The following is a 19,425-nucleotide window of genomic DNA, read 5'->3' as shown; positions in this document are numbered from 1 at the left end:
TTATTAATATATTTGGAAATACACAGTATTTTTATGAATGAACCTAAAGTTAGCCAGAAACTTCCCTTTCAGGAGTTCACTTGTGTGTAGAACAAGGTAGAATTTTGGTACAAAAGTCTATGCATCCACACTAATGGATGCATCCACACTTTGTAACAGACCTTAAAAAAAGTGTTTTTTCATGTGGGAGGATACTTCTTAGCCATAGTTAATGCTTAATGCATTAGCAGTGTTGTTTTTCACACTTAGTACATATACATATACTATGATGCTTAATGTTGGTATTTCGTGTTTTGAGACGTATAGGAGAGAAATATTCATTATTCAGTTACATATGTTCCTAATTCGCTACTCTTGTGCTTAATGCGCACCAGCTTGTTCAAAAAAAGCAACAAAGGGTTTGTACAGAGAGACACATTTTAATTTTCCTCTGCAAAATCTTTATTTTCTACAGAAAGAAGTGATTTGTGTTAAACTCTTTCCCTCAGAAGTCATCTTTACTGCAGCAGAATCTTTATGTTGCTATTAACTACTTATTTCAGTTTGTCACTTATGAACTTCTTGGTTTTGTTGGTTGATTTTTTTTATTTTTATTTTTTGGTCAGGTAAGACTGCTTAAATTGTTTCATCTGTGGGTTTCAGAACTGCTTTCCTGCTCCCAAATTCAGTTGTTTTGACTCATACTTTAGCACTAAGCTGAGGCTCCAGTATCAGAAGAGCTGCAGCGTGCTCCACCCAGATTTCCACTTTGGATGAGCACGGAGACAAGATACAGGGTTGGTAGCCCTGCAATACAGTTTCACCTTGGGATGTAATGCCAGGTCTTCTGCTGGGACAAATCAACATAACTGGTTTTCATTAACACTGGGTTGCTTTAAATGAGCTAAACATTTGCTTCCTTTTCTAAATAATGCTTATTATTATCTATATCTATCGCTACTGTTTTGTGTTTTTTGTTTTCCCAGTTTTCATGCTGTGGTAATCCTTTATCTTTAGTTTCATCTTCTGTAATGCTAACAGTTACATTACAGTTTTTTAGTTAAATGCAAAGATTTTCAGCAGCCACAATTTTATTGAGAGGTGCGCACACACAAAAATACTATCCAGATTTTTTCATTTATTTATTAATGTAATGTTTAATGCCTCCACAAGAACCAAAGATAAACATCATTTAACCCAGGCACAGAACGGAAAAGCAGTTCTCACAGACATTCCTTCCTTTACCCCCGTTTTTCAGGCCAAAATGTTAACAAGGCAACTAGAACGGAAAAGTTTAGCCACAAGTAAAGAGCAGTGACATACATGAGAAAGTAAGATAGGTCTGGTATGAAGAAAGACTTGCATTACCCAGTAGCAGAGTAAGCGCCTTAAATCTGCTAAAGTTCTTTAAGAAAATGGAAGAGCATCACTAGAAGTAGTTCAAACGGATATGTTTTAAATACCAAATAACCATAATTAACCATTTTAGGTGACAGTGTAAAATACTCTGAGCTACCAGATTTAAGGAAGTCTTGAATAACATTTGAATCTTAACACCAATGAGATGATGAGAAAACAGGCTGTTCTCCCATTCCGAAGCACTCCCCCGCCCTACCAAATCACCACCCACAGTGATGTTCTTCTAGTCCCCTTCTGTTTTCTGTCTGGGTAAGGTAAACAGTGGTGTAACCAGGTTGGATCTCAACACTGTCTGGGAAGAAATTACTTCAGCAATTTCATTTGAGTAGGCTCACATTTGAGTAAATGTGTCCAACAGTAATTCAGATGACATTAACACTCCAACACTGGATCTGCCCTTCATTACATACATATCCTAATACTGCAAGGTTATTTGAAATAGCCAACACACTAATACAAAACTGCAATTTAAAAAAAAAGCGCTCAAGGTCTGGAACATGAGGATCAGTAACCTTTTCCAAATTGAAAGATGACCAGAAGAGATGTAGTAATGGATGCCTGGAAGGATGCACATTGGTTTTCCTAAATATAACACTATTAGCTCAATTTACACTTAAAAGCATCACCCAAGAATGCACTGAAAGGAGAGTGTGTGGTAATAACACACAAATGACCATTGTCAAAAATCCACATTAGTGTCTCTTAACAATGAATACTGAAAGATTCAAGTAGTTTTGTCTTTTGATTCTTTTATTGTTTTGTCTTGAAAAGCTACCACCATGTTAGAAACAGATGTTTCTGAGGTCAGGGAAGCAGAACATGTAGTAGAACATACAATAGTATAATGTCAAGAAAACTAAAACAACAAAAAAAAATAAATGACAAAAGAAGCTGTAACAGCAATGCTTAGGTGAAGCAGCTCAAGTAAAACAATGATTCTGAGATGAAAAATACTTGAAAGTTAAGTTTGTTAAACAAAACACGTTGCTGAATCAGAGTGGATACACTTGCTTTTCTCAAGTAAACTATGTTATGTTTATAAAAATTATTAGGGTGTTGTACTAATGAAGACAAGACTTTTGCATTTTACCAAAAGGTACCAAAAAAGGTTGTAACCACTCAAGACCATTGTAAGAAAATTACACTCTTGAATCCTGATAATGCGTTATGATAGAATCATAGAATGACCTGGGTTGAAAAGGACCTTAAAGATCATCTAGTTTCAACCTCCCTTGTCTACGCAGGGTTGCCAGCCACTAGAGCAGGCTGCCCAGAGCTGCATCCAGCCTGGCCTTGAATACCTCCAGGGATGGGGCATCCACAACCTCCCTGGGCAACCTGGTCCAGTGTCTCACCACCCTCTGAGTGAAAAACTTCCTCCTAATTTCTAACCTAAATCTCCCATCTTTCTTTAAAACTACCCTCCTTTGACCTATCGCTACCAACACATGTAACCAGGCATTCCCCCTCCTGTTTAGACGCTCCCTTCAAGTACAGGAAGGCTGCAATGAAGTCTCCCTGGAGCCTTCTCTTCTCCAAGCTAAACAAGCCCAGGTCCCTCAGCCTTTCTGCATAGGAGCGGTGCTCCAGCCCTCCAATCATCTTAGTGGCCCTCCTCTGGACCTGTTCCACAAGTTCCACATCCTTCCACATCTGTTAAGTGAGCTTCTAGAAATTTCTAACAGTGAGGCCAATAGGTATTGTTGATTAAGAGAACAATGTCACGTTACACAGTTGAACAATATAGCACTAGTTTGCAGTGCTAGCTGCATGAGGAATTAAAAAAAAAAACAAATGGCACTAGTGGAACAATGAGACCTTAGGCTAAATGGCTGAAGAGCTCAGGACAAGTCTTCTGCCACCTGCCTGCAACCAAAATTTATCTTCTATCCCTGACAACACTGCAGCTCCCTGCATGACCCAAAGTCTGTTCCTGTTCCCCAGGGCACCCTGCAGCAGCCTTAGTTCCAGGCTGCTTCCTAAGAGTCTTTTTTCAGGTTATTTTCTCTTAAGGGGCTCTTACGGGTCTGTACAGTTACAGGCCATGAGAGGGAATTCTTCCTTCCCTCACTTGGCTATTTTCCTGTAATCACCATTCAGGACAGTAGGTACATAGGAAAAAAAAAAAGAAATTGTCTTTGAAGGTATTGCTTTCAGATCCTACAGCCTGTGGAGCCTGTCTTCAATAAATACGTACGTTTATACCATTGGGTGGTTTAGTTTAGGTATTACCACCAACACACCTTCTGTCTGCATTTACAAGGGAAAGTAAGACTTGATCAGCTCCTGAAAGGAAGGATGTAGGTGTCCAAGAGAAGGGCCTGGCCCAAGAAACTTGAGTGGCATGAGATATTTGATGTGGTAAAAGCTTGCAAGGTTCTAGGTCTATTAAGGCTTAATTGACTAAGTTTAGTTACTTGCTTTTTACACATCAGTTCTGAATTAGTTCTAAGATGCCTAACCTCCCAGTTTACTGTTTTAGATATCCAGGTCTCTAACTGTAGGCTGAGGATCTTAGCTTATGGACTACAGGCCTTCAGATGAAGTAGTGTAATATTGAATTTACAGGCATCTACATCCTCTGTTTGCCCCTAGCCTTGAAATCCTTTTTGGTGTGAAACTACCTGTAATTTCTACTATATATTACCTTGTAATATTATTTCTTTTCCTTTCTGAGTGAAGCTTTGTCTTAAGAAGGATGTTCAAATAGAAAAAAAGAATCAAAAAGAATCAAAGTGATAAATACTGCAGTAGCTGTATTTATTTTACTAACCACTCTGTCATAAGTTCACATTTGAAATGACCTCTTTCAAGTGGGGTAGCTCTGTATAAATCGTTTGACTTCTCATTCAACTCTGTAATTGACTAAAGTAAAAACTAACACAAATCTGTAAGAAGACATCAGAAGTAGGATCAGAACCCAGGACTGAAGTTTCTACCACTGATTTGTAAGAACACTTCCTTTGTTCAAGTAAAAAATTTCTCATTACATGCAACCAAAATTATCTGCGTAAATTTTCAAGTAATTAGAACTGGCATACCCACATATTCTGATTACAAAGCAATAAAAAAGTGTTCTCAGCTTACAAGACAAAGTTTTCATAATGTAATTACACTTCTTATTACAATGTACAGTAGTGACAATTTTGACACCGTGTTTTCTACCTATTAGATTAAAGAGCATTAATCTGCTGTTCTTCACAGATATCCTACATGACAACAGGAAACAATTTGTCACTAAATGTGACTACCAAATTTTGCTTTTTCTTGTTTTCCAATTTAACTGGCGAAACATTAAGGTAAAAATTGTGTCAGGACACATTCCAGAATGAGAGGGTAGCCTCTAAATTATACACAACATACGATCTGCTAGTGAGTAAAAGGGAAGTTTAAACTTCCAATTGGTAAATGCCATGATTGCTACTGAGATTTGCAGGACAAAAACAGGTGCATGTACATGTATTCTGTCAGCATCTGCAGTATCCTATGATGCATCTTACAGATGCATTATCTATAATCTCTGCAGTTTTGCAAGCTACAATATAATGCACAGTTAGGACTGTACGAAACAAATTATACATAATTCTGAGTTTGCATCTAATATTTACAGCGGTCTTACAAACCCTACTGTTTGTAGAAACTGAAATTTTTGCAGTGAGAATAATGCTGTAAAAGAAAGCAGCAAATGCTGTTTGCCTTCCATAGCTACTCTATTTTTCTCCATACTGTTCATCCTGTGTTGTGTCTTGGTAGCATCAACAACAGATGATTCAATTAGCCTCTCATCCTGCTTGGGAATGAAATGTTCTGGTTTCTTTGAGTTTGTAACTACTTTGACAGAGTAGAAATCTCTTCTGTTCTCATAGCATCAGACAGTAAGCTAAGTTCATTGCACAGTGTCTCATACCTGAAAGCCATCCGGATCTGTGCAACATTTGTCTTTCGAATGTCATTTCCCTCAGGTCCTTCTTTACAATAGTTCAACCCTAAGAATTTCTGTTTTTCCTGTGGACATGATTAAACATAAAGGAAGAAAAATCAGTTCAACTGTTGTGATTTATTGCATAACTGAATATATAGTTGAACAATTCCACTACAAGTGGAAGAAGCAACTTTAACCAGCTGGCCGTTGAGCTTTACATCAGGGTCTTAACCACTTCTGGAGATTTTAAAGTCAACATTTATACATATAATTTACTGTCAGCAGCACATTTAGTTTGGCTTGCTAAAACCCTTTGTACTAGTGTTTAGTCTTCACTACTATATCTTTCAAGTGAGAAGTCAAAAAAGAGAGGCTTAGTTTTCTTTTGTTAAAAGTTTGCACAAGAGGAAGATCAGTAGTTGTCACTAGAGAATACTGGAAGACACAACAGAACATACTTGCAAAGCCCCTTCACATACTTGTTCCTTGAAAGGAGTGTCTGAAAGGGATGCAAAAGAGAGGATGTTCCAAACTAAGTCTTAAAGAGCATGCCATGGATTTATAGAATTTTAAAGCAAGAAGGGGATTTAACGTAATGTGACTGCCTGTCTGAAACAGAACATTTCATGTAATACTCACTACTAACTAAAAACAAGTCTTGCTTAATGACAGGCAGTTTACTTTTACTTATTGCAAGACATGTATAAAATTATTTGCAGAGGGATACTGGATTAAAGGATTAAAGTTTTGGGAGTAGAGCGAGACCTGAGTATAAACAGGTACCTAGTCTCTGCACATTGGGGGGGATTCCAAAACAAAGCTAATGAGGAAAAATACAACTTTAATACTTTTTAAATGTGAGACTACATAGATATTTTGCAAATATTTCAGTAAAAGAGGATAGGGATCTATTACAAGTACATCACATAAAGACCTGCTATTTAATTTTCAGACTACTGGCTTCTCACTTCCTACTCACCCTAATATTCACAAAAGAGCCACAATTACCTTATCTGACAATCCACTCTGTAACACACTGTTTCTTGCTATTTCACACAAGTCACAGGTACTTAGTTTCCACACCTGGGCTGCAATAGCATATTCCTCCATGAGAGCTTCCTGTATCACCAAAATATGTTTAGTATCAAATGATAAATAATGTAAATAAAATGTAAATGCGGATATACAGTCATTACTAATTAAGGAATTTATACATGCTGTTTAGATAGCTGTGAAAACTTACAGGTTTAATACATTAACATCACAACTATTAACAAAGAGGATTGTTTATTTAAAATTTTCCAAGGGTGATTGTTAAATAATAAGCACTGGGTATCGAGTTATTTTAGCCTAAGAAATTGCAGCCTGTAGTCCAGATCCTCAAAGGCATTTATTAGACAATTTCAAATGAGATTCTGGGGAATATAGAAATCTTGGAGGATCTAGGCTTAAATCTTTAGTGAATATGCTACATAGACAGACAGGGCAATTTCTCACTTCTAACCTCCCCTACAACAAGGGTGTTGGGTCTGGCTCTAGTGGGCTCTCACATCTAAGGATGTCCCACATCATGTGTAATTCAGACTGTGTTGCGTTACATCCATGCAGAAAGCTCCCACCTCTCTGCCTCTTCTAGCAGAGGCATGTATATCATGGGCAAGAAGCAAGCCTGAGTGAAGCACAGCAGAGCTTGGCTCACCCTCAGAAGACTGACAGTAGAGCAACGTATGGGTCGTTGTAAGGCACAGCGTGACTCAGGTCTGCAATTGGGGCATCAAAACAACCAGTGACCAGGCATTTCCGCCCTGCCAGGCCACCCAAGGGCAAAACTCAGTCTCAGTTCACTAAGCAAAGAGCTTATGTGATCATCAGAAACTCCACATGGTGTTTTAGTAATGTACTTCCCCAGATTTATTAGTAAGGAAACTGGACTTTCCTGGCACTCTAGAGGATTGTTTATGAAGGCTCAAACCTCCCTCCAGCCTCATCCTTCATTCTATACTTCAACAGCCAACACTGGAGAGGCAAGAGTACAAAAGAAACATAATTAGGAAATTAGACATTTCCCTCTGAAACCTAATAGTGAGCAGTAGACTGAGAATGAGGAAGAATAATGAATGAAGTGACTGAAAGACATGGAACTTTATATCCTAAGAAATGGTATAAAACAGCTTTCAGGTCATTCTGGGCCTATGAGGTACACTGTTGCCAAATTTGAAGACAAATGATTTTTGCAATTCTTACCTTTGTATAATGAAACTGCATAGGATCATCTGTAGAGAGAGAGACATGAAGTCCCTTATGTAGAAATTCCCGTAGTGGATTTTTTGAGTACTCCAGGAACAGGCTGTTGTTACTAAGTGGAGACATGGCAATGGGTATTTGTGCAAGATAATAAAGATACTGGAGGACAGGACTCTACAAAAACAAACAAACAAAAACAGTCAACATTGAGTGGTATTATGGGACAGTGGGAAAAAAAAATATCTCCATTAGGGAAAATGGAAACAATATTACAGTGGGAGGATGAAGATCAAAACATTTATGTTGACACTAAACTCTGAAAATACTTAAGAATCTGAATTGTAAATTGTTACCGATCTTTATAAAAATAATTTATGTTCCTCAAAAAAAAAAAAAAAACTGCAGCCTTGTATTTAAAAATAATTAGAAAGCGTATATGACTATTAAGGGTGCTGCATTTGATACTAACAACGTACCTGCCCCACAAGCTTGAAGTCACAAATAACACCACATATATCAAAACTGCTAAGCCATTCATTATTTTCAAAACTGCAGTCCAATTTGAGGAGCAAAAATAATTGTGATTTATTAGACATTACGTGTTGCTGTGCACATACTATAAATAATCTGTGCTCACCTCATCTTTATTTATTACTATTTCTGGCTCAAGCAACCAGTGAATCTAACAAGCACCTTCATTATTATTATCTATCTGTTCTGCCAGGTTTTCCCCCCAAGCTGAGCAGGAGAGTGAAGAGAAGAATACTCTGGGTCATGTACAGCCTTAGTACTTCTATATCTGTGTCTCATTTTAGGAATCAGTGGTTCAGAGGATAATGTCAGACATGGTTTTAGACAAAACTATTCTTTATTCTTGGATACATTGTAAAATACAGAGAGAGTTTTCTAACACTAACCAGAAAATTCGATTTATGAGAAAGTTTTCAGAAGAATTACAACACTCATGTTTCACGTCTGCCACCTACTGACAAATTGTTTTAATTACAAAACAGTGGCCTGGGGATGAGGAGTTGTATGATGGGTATTTACGGATATGCCAGAAATGTCTGTCCTAGCCACAGCAGTCAAGCTGTATATACAATATTGCCATGTTATACTGCTATGTTAAATTTCATGATCAAATGATCCCAATTACTCTAGATATAAATAATCAAAACCTTATGAATGTTGAAGCACAGGGATGTTAGTAAGGGAAAATGAGCTTTGTTCCTGTGCAGAAAAATACTAGAGCTTTTCTTAAATAATTCTAAGATCTAAAAACAAGGAGTAGTAACAACCTAAAGTAGTTTTTTTCCACTATAACTTAAGTTCTGCTTAGAGTAACCAGAAGTAGGCGTCACCAAGCCCTTGACATATAAGAACAATTCTTTCAGATCTTTCCTATAAAGACAGAGCTTTAAAATATTCATGTGGTAAAATATCTATTTTTATAGCTTAAACAAGAAGTAGGAAGCTCTGCTGAGCTTATTCTCTTATGATCAAAGTGAAGAGTAACTTATGCCATGCTAAGAATATTAATTTGGGACTGTCCAGATAAGTTAACTTGGTGACTGCTATTTGAACCAGTGACTGAAGTCTAAGCAGATAGTGATTAATTTAGATGAGCAAGCAAGCAATACCTTCTTCAAGAGCAATCCATGAGAAATGTTGTCTGCTGTCAGAAAGGCTGATACAAGATGCGTGATAGACCCAGCTTCTCCACAGTGAGGTCGAAACAGAAAAGTACACATGCCTCTTTCCCTGAGGAGATTAAAACCAAGTTCCACTAACAAGAAATGCATTATTATCTATCTGTTATGTATATAATTATCATTAATGTGGTATTTTAAATAAAATTTTAATATACGCATTCTCATACAGCTTGGCACGACATCCCATCAGGCCAACACATCAGCCTATTTTGCTGCTGTCAAATAGGGAAGGTCCCTCTATTCAAGTCTCTTCCACGACCTGATGTATGTGTGTTCCTTCTCTCCTTCCCCAGTTACATCTCATGTAGCAATTCCTTAACTACTGGGTGAACAGTTGGTCTGGGAATTTTAGTTACTATGCTAGACTTCACACTATAATTTCTAGAACCATTTTATTTGTATCATCACTATTTAAAAATGATGCTCTGTTTTAAGTTATAATGGACCCTGTTTATACAGTGCAGACACATCCCCCAAGTCTTTGGGGTGTTCAAAACAGAATTTCAATGAGGACTGCTGAAGAATATAGCAATTTGAGGATAGATGGTCAGTAATGCTTCTCTTGAAAAAGGATCTGAGGATGGAATCTAGCTTTGCTGATGTAGATAGTATTACAAAAAGTGTAAAACAGTCTTGCAATGGACTGGCTGTGATGTCTCAAATACTTACTGGGTTCAGGGGGGTGAACAGTTTTACTGACTTGTTGATGAATTGTTTCATTGTCTCACCTAGCTATAAAGATGGTTTTATGATTACCTAGGGAGATTTTCAAATGGTAGCTGAAATGATCTTGAGGTTAAAAAGAAATGCGGAAGTTCTGACAGAATCTCTGTTTTTGAAAAGACAAAAAGTGTACACTACAGAGGATGCAGAGGAAGTCAGGAGGAAGGGATGACTTTGGTTTTAGTTCTGTAATGAACAAGACACAACTCAGCAGGTATCTAACAACTAGGCCTTTCTGTTATAAGTACAAAGCAATCTAAGGTGGATGTTTTTATTATGAGATTTGATTATATAGGGCGGTAGAGAAAGAAATGCTTAAGGTAGCAGTGGGAGAGGGGAAGAGGAGAGGACAAATAACATTTTGATTGTAAACTCAAATAAGACTTGTTAAAATGACAGTTTATGTACCTCCTATAAGAAAATTCCCCAACATTTTATAAATAATAATGAACCAAATCCTTGCAGGGTAAGTGATGATACTGTAATATCAATGGATGACCTCCCTGTGCCTCAATTTGAGTCAGTTGTGTAGATCAGCTATAAATTCAGGAACATAACCTCAAGTTGAATTTCAGGCTTAACTGAGCCAGTGACAAAATTTGCTTTCACAGTCATGATTTCATACTCAGAATCATACATCCCTGCATTACTTGCCTAGGCGTTGGTATCAAAAGTGATAAAACTGAATGAATCTGTAAGGACGTTTAAGTTAATTAGCCAGATGTGTGGTTTATAATTATGGCTTCCTCTGTTTTCAGTAACAGCAGCAGCCCTTAAACTAGCATTTCACAACTTTGTGTCTCTAAAATCACCAGGAGATAACAAGCTACCAACAAGTATGTTAGGTTTGGAAATCCACTGTGAATCTGAGCAAAGGCCAACAAGTCAGTTTTGTGGGGTTTCTTTTATTTCTTTCTTTTTTGTTTTAAGTATATTCAGATTTAAAGAATTTATACACAAATGTCAAATGAAGATATTAACCTGATGCCTTTACAATTTCTGAGTATTTCATTTAAGTTAAGTCTACAGTTAACATTTTCAGAATAAATCATGTACTCCTCTTGGACTCTTTTAAAATTGTTTGAGATAAGCTTTGCTACCAAAGATGTACGATTTAGACACAGACTTCAATCGAGACCAAGATTCTAACTGTTTTTGTTCTTTCCAGAAACTCGTAAGAGAGCAAATGACTACTTACTTCCTAAGGTTGTTCAGCAACATGATGTTGACATACATGTAATACAAATAATAGCTATATGGGGGATTCTTCTCACTGGTCCAGAGGTCAGGGTTAAGGCTTTTGTCAGAAAACATATGGCCACTATGTTTGGATTCATCATCAACACTATCAAAGCCAGTCACCTGTAGGAGATGAGATTCACAGGAATTAGTGCTTTCAAGAAGTAAACTTTGATGTTACTTACTCTTGTTTCAGAACTTGTTTGCACAAAGCATCTAGTTTCCCTCCTTATGCGAGCAGTTATGCTGTTCTGCCCTTCTACCACACCATGCAGACAACAGCAATAGCATATTTTCTTTGAAATGTTACCCAAACAGCAACGCTCATTCCAGAAACTAGTTCTACTGTGATGCAGGGTTTGCAGAAGCACAAATAAAGAACAAGCATGAACATGGCACATTCCTCCTGTTAAGCAGGAAGATGAGTCCTGCCACTGATGCTACAGTGTTCAGAAGTGCTCCATCTTAACAAGGCACAACAGTATGAGTCGAGGGGAAAAGAAAAAAAAATCTCATAGATACAGATTATAACCCTTGGAACTCATCTGCTTTGTTATTTGAACAGCAGCTGTAGGCCAGAAGCTCCCAGGAAAGCTTGAGTTCTGATCTGAGATACATTCACAGATGTCTCTCTTAATGAGGTCAACCAGATCTTTCCTGAGCCCCATCAGGATCTACACATTGTTTCCCTTCAGTCGCCTCTGAGACTGACCTCCAAAAAGGAGGTAAGCTCCTTCATGTACCAGATTAGTAGGTTCCCTCTGCACAAGAGCATGTGAACATTTTTTGGTCCTTCATTATAGAAAGGACTACTGGTAGTACAAATAAATAGCTGTTGAGCTGTTTTAATAGAAATAGGTATTCTACATAGGAGAAAGGTTCTTTTAGTGTCTGGCAACAGCTGTGTTGAATAGGAGAGGCTCCATTTCATGTAAGACAGAATATCCGAGCATACTTACATATTTGAGGAAAAGGTGCAGTTCTTTGTGGTCTTTGGGATTGATTGTTGCTTCAAACAAAGGTACAAAAATGTTCTCTAACATCTTCCCAAAACTAGGCAGAATATTTTTTGTCCTAAATATATCACTGAAGGGGAAAAAATACACAAAGTTGTGACTATTCTTTAATCATCTTATGTTTTTCATCAGTTTTCACATTTCCTTTCATTTCTGTTTATATTCTAAGGCTTCAGTTTTACCAGGATTGAGAAATCCAAAGTTTAATGTCAGGGCAGGGATTGCTTCTGTGCTTTGTTTCCTGCACTGCCTGGCATTCTGCTTCATCCAGACTCTGCAGAAGTTCCTGAGTGCTCCAAAAATAGTGCAAGTAAGCAGTGGTAAATGTCGTCTCAAGAACAATGACCCTTTCCTTTACAGCAATACAAGTACTAAAAGGAGAGATAAGGAATCACCCCTCATGACAGTCTGTTCTCTAGTTTTAACTACTCTAAATGAAAGTAAAATGTTATGGTTTAGTGAGGCTTTCACAAGAGAGGCAGTACTTCAGTGAGTCATTAAATGCATGACTTAATGGAAGCGCTGGTGAGAGGTCTGGAGAACAAGTGCTACAAGGAGCGGCTGAGGGAGCTGGGCTTTTTCAGCTGGAGAAAAGAAGGCTCAGGGGTGACCTTATCACTCTCTACAGGTACCTTAAAGAGGCTGTAGCGAGGTGGGGGTTGGTCTGTTCTCCCACGTGCCTGGTGACAGGACAAGGGGGAATGGGCTAAAGTTGCGCCAGGGCAGGTTTAGGTTGGATGTTAGGAAGAACTTCTTTACTGAAAGGGTTGTGAGGCATTGGGATGGGCTGCCCAGGGAAGTGGTGGAGTCACCACCATCCCTGGAGGTCTTTTAAATACGTTTAGATGTAGAGCTTAGGGATATGGTTTAGTGGAGGACTTGTTAGTGTTAGGTCAGAGGTTGGACTTGGTGACCTTGGAGGATCAACCTAGATGATTCTGTGATTCTGTGACAGAAGAGAACTTTCTCCTTAGTGAGATATACACTCTGGGAGATACATGAGACTACGACAGCTCTTTCTCTACTCATATTCCAACTATGCAATTTCAAAACACAAAGCTCAGCCATTAAGGCTGGCAAACTCATCATGGGAGACTGTACTAGTTACAATACACAGTTTTAAATACACATTTAATAAAGGACCTGAAGTCCCAAAGGATGCTTAAAAACTTAGCAGTACTAATACTGATTTAAGCTTGCAAATCATAACAATGCGGGTTGCATTTCCAAGTTCACTGTCATTTAGTCACTAGTCTTGAGGAAGTTTGATGATAATGGTCTTGCAGAGCAATTTCTGCTCCCTTACGGAATTCAAGAGTTGATTTATTTTCATTACTGAATTGCATTTTACCTTGCCTGTGAATGCAACTTAATTTCATCCAGTTGTGATTTTTGTTTTTAGTATCTTCAGGCTTTAAAGTATTTCACAGTTGTTTTGAATAGCTTCATAAGAGTACATTTAAACCCCATCTTCTCCTCCACCCCCAGACTGTCAGGAGATTTGCAGCAATGGTCAAGAATAAATTTCCCAGGCTGTTGCTCATAAATAGAGCTACAGAACAGCTCATAAGCCATTTAAAAAAAATATATCAGAAATTAAAACAAATTCATTAGGATGATTTCAAACTCTTAGGATTACCAAGAACTCATGATTACTTACTAGATTCTGGGAACCTGAATTATCCAGCGCATATTTGGGGAATAAACTTTATGTTTAATGAACCATTTTGCCAAATTCAGCCATTCATCAGGAGACCGTCCATAAATGGATAATCGGGGTTCCGTGTACTGGTATTTACTTTCTTCTAGTTCACGGGCTACTTCCTATTGAACAATAAATAGATTTGCTTTAGTAAGGACACTGAAGATCATTAACAGCTAGTAGTATATTCATCACTGTATTTCCCTCAGGCATAGCTTTGTACTGTTACTCCTTAAAGGGAATTGCTTGTCTGTTAATTCATTGTTTGTTTTGTTGTTGTTTGTTTTTTTTTACTTTATTTTAGGTATTTAAATATTCTACCAGAATGCCATTTGAGTGTAACTAACTATAACACCTAGATTTAGAGGACAAAATTTTTGTGCAACTATTCCGAATATTTTTGCAAGACATACATGTATGTCCAGAACTGGTAAATCAGAACAGTAATACTTTATACCATCATAAATGACTGCGTAAAATAAGCAGAGCATTAATGAATCTGACCTAGAACTCATGGTAGTAAGTAATTTTAAGGCTATTAATTTTAGCTAAGTACTTGTATATATCTAAAAATCATTGATATTTAGTTCATGAATACAACTAATTCTTCTGCTGTAAGAAGCAAATCTGAAGCCTGTGCATATGTGTGCAGATACAGATTTTTGTAGAGGTGCTTTCTTATGTCTTCCCTTCCCTAGCAACTAGCACCAGCCAACTACATCCTAACAAAATATTAAGCCAGTGATTTGAGTTTTGGCAGCTCCCCATTAGTTTGAAACTGCACACAACCCTGCTTTGAACTTATACACAGTTTAGAGCTCAAACAATTGTTCAGGAAGCAGCAGTGGCCAACTTAGCAGAGGCCTTTCTGATAAATTGGTAGAGCAAGCTTAATACTTGAGAATCACTTAACCACAGTGCTAACTCTAGATACAGTTATCACAAATCTTTTACTAACCATTATTTCTCTACAGCTGGAAAAAACACAAAAATTATTTACCTTGACCATGCGAGCAAAATATTCACCTCCAATGTAGTTCTCAGTTTTCAAATACAAGTCCCTCAGCTCACTGGCACCAACTGGATTGTACTTAGAATTGAATTTGTCAAATCTATGAAATGTTTGACGACCCTATAGAAGGAAAAAAACAAACAAAAAAAAAAAACAACACACAAATAATCTTGGTTTTAAGTACACAAATTGTTTATAAATAAAACTGCCTAGAAACGAAATGCACAGAAAAGAACTGTACTTAGTTCAAACATGTGAAGTTATGCATGAGTTTAAATTCTGATTTAATGTTATGAAAAAAATGCAGAAAACAGAATTTCACACTTAGTAAACATAGTTTTTTCTCTCTTATGTTGGTATCTTACTTACTGCATGGACATCTAAAGAGTCTACAGTGAGGTCATAAGGGTCCATGTGAAGGCTTTCAAAGACTTGCTTTAAGGTCATCTTCTTGCCTTTTTTCTCTGCAACAATCCTGTCTGGCTCTGTTTGATATGTATGCTTTATAAACCTCAGTAAGTGTTTCTGGTTCATGCAAGCAGCAGCATGGATATGAGTATCAACCTGAAATCAAAATAAGGTCATTCATGCTTGTTATATTTATATATAAACTTACTTTGTTAATTGATGTATGTCAGTGACAACAATGACTAAAGCCTTCTAAAATATTCCTTAAGCAATGAATGGATTAGTGCCTCAGCAAGTCAAAATGTTTCAGAACCCTGACAGTTTGGTTTGGGGAGGATTATTCAATCATCAGAGCTATCAATAAAATAAAGTAACCATCAGTTAATAGTTCACTTTTTATATAAGAAATATTTCAACAAGATACATTACAAATGCCAATCACAGAATTTGGATTCAGAAAAAAATACGAGGCTTCCTTAAAGAATGTTCTGATCCTTTAGTATCCTTTAACAGATTTCATCCATGAATCAATGATGTTGTTCTAGGTACAAACCATAGTTTATAACCATCTTCTCTGACTGAAAGGACCTGGACTTCTCAGCCACTTCCAAAAGCATAAGTCATTTTTGTTTTTCAACCACATGAAACATTTCAGGTCCCATGCATATGAGAGATTTTTGTCACTTTTTTCAAGCTTAATCACAATACAGCAACTCATAATACTGACAGGTCTTTCAGTTTCTTCAGAACTGTTCACACACTGAGGGAAGTGCAAGCTTCACAGAAGGACTGAGAGCAGTCCTCCATTTTTTTCTGGAGTGCCTATTTAAAAAAAAAAAAAAAAAAAAAGACAAGAACAAACCAGTTTCCACTGATATCTTTCTTTGCACTGCTATTTGAGCAGCCTGTATTAGATAGATCACAATCCAAAGAAACAACTGGTGAGGTCTGGGAGCTTGTTGGTTTAAGTTTTCCATTTCAAGTATGTGTAATTTCTGCCTCCAGCAGGTATGTGCAATGAATAACACAGTCCCCTTGCAGCCAAGGGTTCAGTATTTTTAACTACACAGATAAAGAATAGAAGAAATAAAATCAGGTATATTCCCCAACTTCTGCTTTTATGAAAAGGCAGGTAATGCTGATAACTTCATGAGGACTAAGTACCTGAAAGGAAGGAATAGGCTTCAGCAGGGATAATGGGGAATTTAAAAGCACAGAAGTATCTTGTGTGTGTGAAGCAGCACCTATAGGTACATATGCTGTGAAATTCCTTGAGTAATTCATCCTGACTGAACAACAGAATAGCCTAAATGCAAAATAGCCTAGCCAAAATAATGAAATGCCTCTAGCAACAAATTACTATCAATTTAAAAGCAAAACCAACAAAATACACACACACAAATAACCCATAAGACACTGTCCTGATTAGCTTTCACAGTTGACAAAAAGATAAGCGCAAAAGCCCTGCGAACTGTTTGACAGACTCTGAAACTGCTCTCCAATCCAGAGTGCCAGATCAGAGCAGAAGCAGTTTTAGCTCAGCAGTGCTACAGGCTGCCTGCTAAGCTTCATGTTAGCCTCCAGCCCAGGAACTAGCTGGACACGGAGGGCTGCAACAGCAAGGATGTGTGGTAGAAACAGTCCCAGCTTTCACTGTTTCTAACACGTGCTTTGTGCACCAGCTACATACACATAACACTTTATGGTAAAATGTTACTATGATTCCAAACCATCTCCTACCAAATATATAGGATAGAGGAACTCTGAGGTGCTTTTTTAGACTTATCACCTGAACCATCCTGTCCGTGTTATATATAATCTTGAAACATGCGTTACAAACTGACTATATATTGCTTCCTACTCCTGCAGAACCCTAAGCTGGTCTTGTAAGACCTGTTAGTTTCATGTGCTAGACACTACAGCTGAATGAAGAGAAGCAAGAACCAGTCCTGTCTCAGAGTACACAACTGCAGGTACACTACTAATGCACAGGAAGCACTACTGTGTGTAAAATAGTAAAACCAGCTCTGCTTAACATATTATTATGTTCCCCGGAGTACTTTTATCAACATTTGAACCCAAGTGCATTTTATAAATATTTACTTAAGTTAGGGATTGTTTTCTGTTTTAGAAGAACATTGTTTACTACAACCTGGTCCTGTACCAATGAAATTCTATGTACTAGCAGGTTTGGTTAACTTATATGGGAGAATTAAATAACAGTTAACAGATACATAAGCTCTAAACATTCATGAGAAAGCAATATATAAGCATACAATACTAGTTACAGGCAACCTTTACAAGTACAGTTTATTTTGTTTCAGAACGTGGTAGTTTCAGTGGTGGCTCAGCTACTGAAATTCTTGTCCCTTCAACACTTCCTCTTCCTTTAAATCAACGTGACTCAGCTACTGTTGTAAGGGAAAGCAAGGAGACATTTTGTTTATTTTGGTTGCTTGTATGCAAGGATCAGATGACAGAACAGTAACTGCGTTTTTTTTTTTTTTAAAAGTCCTGCTTCTCTTTGAGAAATAATTTTCTCAAGTGTGCCTCTGCAATTTGCAAGTTCCTGTCAAATCCTCACCAGTCCCCATACCCGTATCACACACAGCTCTAGAGCTAAGCTAACCACATCCGGCTTATTCCCTGAGAACCAAGACCTGCCTTCTTTTCTTTCTCTCCCTCCCTTTCTCGAAATATATTTATTGCCCGAGAGTGAGAGTTTCTACCAGAGAATGCTTTTATCAGAGAAGATGCAGTACTTTGGCTACTTTAACTATCCAGTACATTCTAACGTTTACACATCCAGGAACTTTATATCAACAAAAATTTAACGGAGTTAACACACAGCTTTTTCTTCGTTCTGCATTTTAGGAGCTACTTAATTTTTTTGAAAGGTTTTAATGACTTGAGCGTTGACCTTGCCTAGCATGTAATATATTAGTCTGTATGCTATTGTGCATTTTCACAATTCAGGGTGCAATCCCATCCAAATGCAGCAGCTAGTCATAGAACCTTTAGCCATAGCTTAAATATATATAGCTTATATGGTCTGCTCTGGTTAGGAATTTTTTAAAACTTGTATTTGAAACATTATCATGTTAGGGAATTGTTGCCAAACTCATTGTTATTTACTATGCAAGGCAACTACTAAAAAAAATGGAACCTATTCACTTTAAATAAGAGTGACAAATGGCCCCCTTGCCTTCTCCTTCACCCTAAAAACAAAACTGGTCCCATTCTTAAGCTGGTACTATCCTATTCTTCATACATTAACTAAGCTAAGTCTTTTCCGGGACACGAGTAACAATCCCCTAGCACAAGGTTTATTTGCTTCTACTTGCGTGCATTCTACCTGCATGTCCAGATTTGTTACACTGCCACTCCATCCCAATTTTCCCTTACTGAAAAAATAAAAAACACTCAGCTGCACACCCTTAGCCAAGCTCTCTGACTGCAGTTCTTTTTCTCCTCTCCCTCAAGAGGAAGCATTTTATGCAAGGTCACATTAACCTTCAATGAAAAGAAGAAAAAAAATGACTGCCAGACGCCTATCTTGGAACACATATGCCTTGTGTGAACTTTTTTTTTTAACCAAATGAAGATAATGGTTAACCCAAAGCTTTCCTTACTTCTTTTAACTTCATCGTCCATTCAAGCAGTGGCAGACATCAGTTTTCTTTCATCAATGGATGGTCGAATTCCCTTCCCTCAGCAATTCTCCAAGTAATGGAGCCATCCTGTCTTCCTCTGCACCTTCTCATTTCAGACCAGCCCTTTCCTTGTTGACCTGAGCACCCATGCCATTCTGTCTGCACACTTTGCGAATGAAACATTTGTACTTCCCAGTCAAGATGGTTACATCTGTGTACAGCTCGAAGTGTGGAGTTCCCTTTGCCCTCCAACAACACCTCGGAGACACCCCCTTCCCTAAGCTGCTCTGCCTCCCTCCTCTTCCTGCATTGCTTCCCTTTGCTCCCACTCTCTCAAACCTCCACAAAACATCAAGTCGCATTAATTTCATGGATAGATTTCAGTGCATAGATTAA

General features: G+C 37.7%; 1 protein-coding gene across 5 annotated transcripts in view; it reads right to left on the bottom strand.

Moving 5' to 3' along the window:
• Positions 1–1,097: 1,097 nt before the first annotated feature.
• The window catches only part of AMPD3 (adenosine monophosphate deaminase 3), a 34,493-nt gene continuing 16,165 nt past the window's right edge, over positions 1,098–19,425 (bottom strand). For 4 of the 5 annotated variants that reach the window (XM_027461626.3, XM_027461625.3, XM_072039398.1 and 1 more), the window contains 9 exons: positions 15,338–15,532; positions 14,957–15,088; positions 13,915–14,078; positions 12,198–12,324; positions 11,198–11,361; positions 9,205–9,325; positions 7,565–7,738; positions 6,329–6,439; positions 1,098–5,403 (listed from right to left, as the gene is read on the bottom strand). In XM_027461626.3, the coding sequence (XP_027317427.2) occupies positions 5,227–5,403; positions 6,329–6,439; positions 7,565–7,738; positions 9,205–9,325; positions 11,198–11,361; positions 12,198–12,324; positions 13,915–14,078; positions 14,957–15,088; positions 15,338–15,532 (1,365 nt within the window). In that variant the 3' untranslated portion in view covers positions 1,098–5,226. Of the gene's footprint in view, positions 5,404–6,328; positions 6,440–6,467; positions 7,337–7,564; positions 7,739–9,204; positions 9,326–11,197; positions 11,362–12,197; positions 12,325–13,914; positions 14,079–14,956; positions 15,089–15,337; positions 15,533–19,425 lie in introns of those variants that run through there. The other variant, XM_027461627.3, reaches the window with a different exon arrangement.

The sequence above is a fragment of the Anas platyrhynchos genome, chromosome 5, assembly GCF_047663525.1.
Source record: "Anas platyrhynchos isolate ZD024472 breed Pekin duck chromosome 5, IASCAAS_PekinDuck_T2T, whole genome shotgun sequence".
In the NCBI taxonomy this organism is placed as follows: Eukaryota; Metazoa; Chordata; class Aves; order Anseriformes; family Anatidae; genus Anas; species Anas platyrhynchos.
This window is presented reverse-complemented; position numbering and strand designations above follow the sequence as displayed.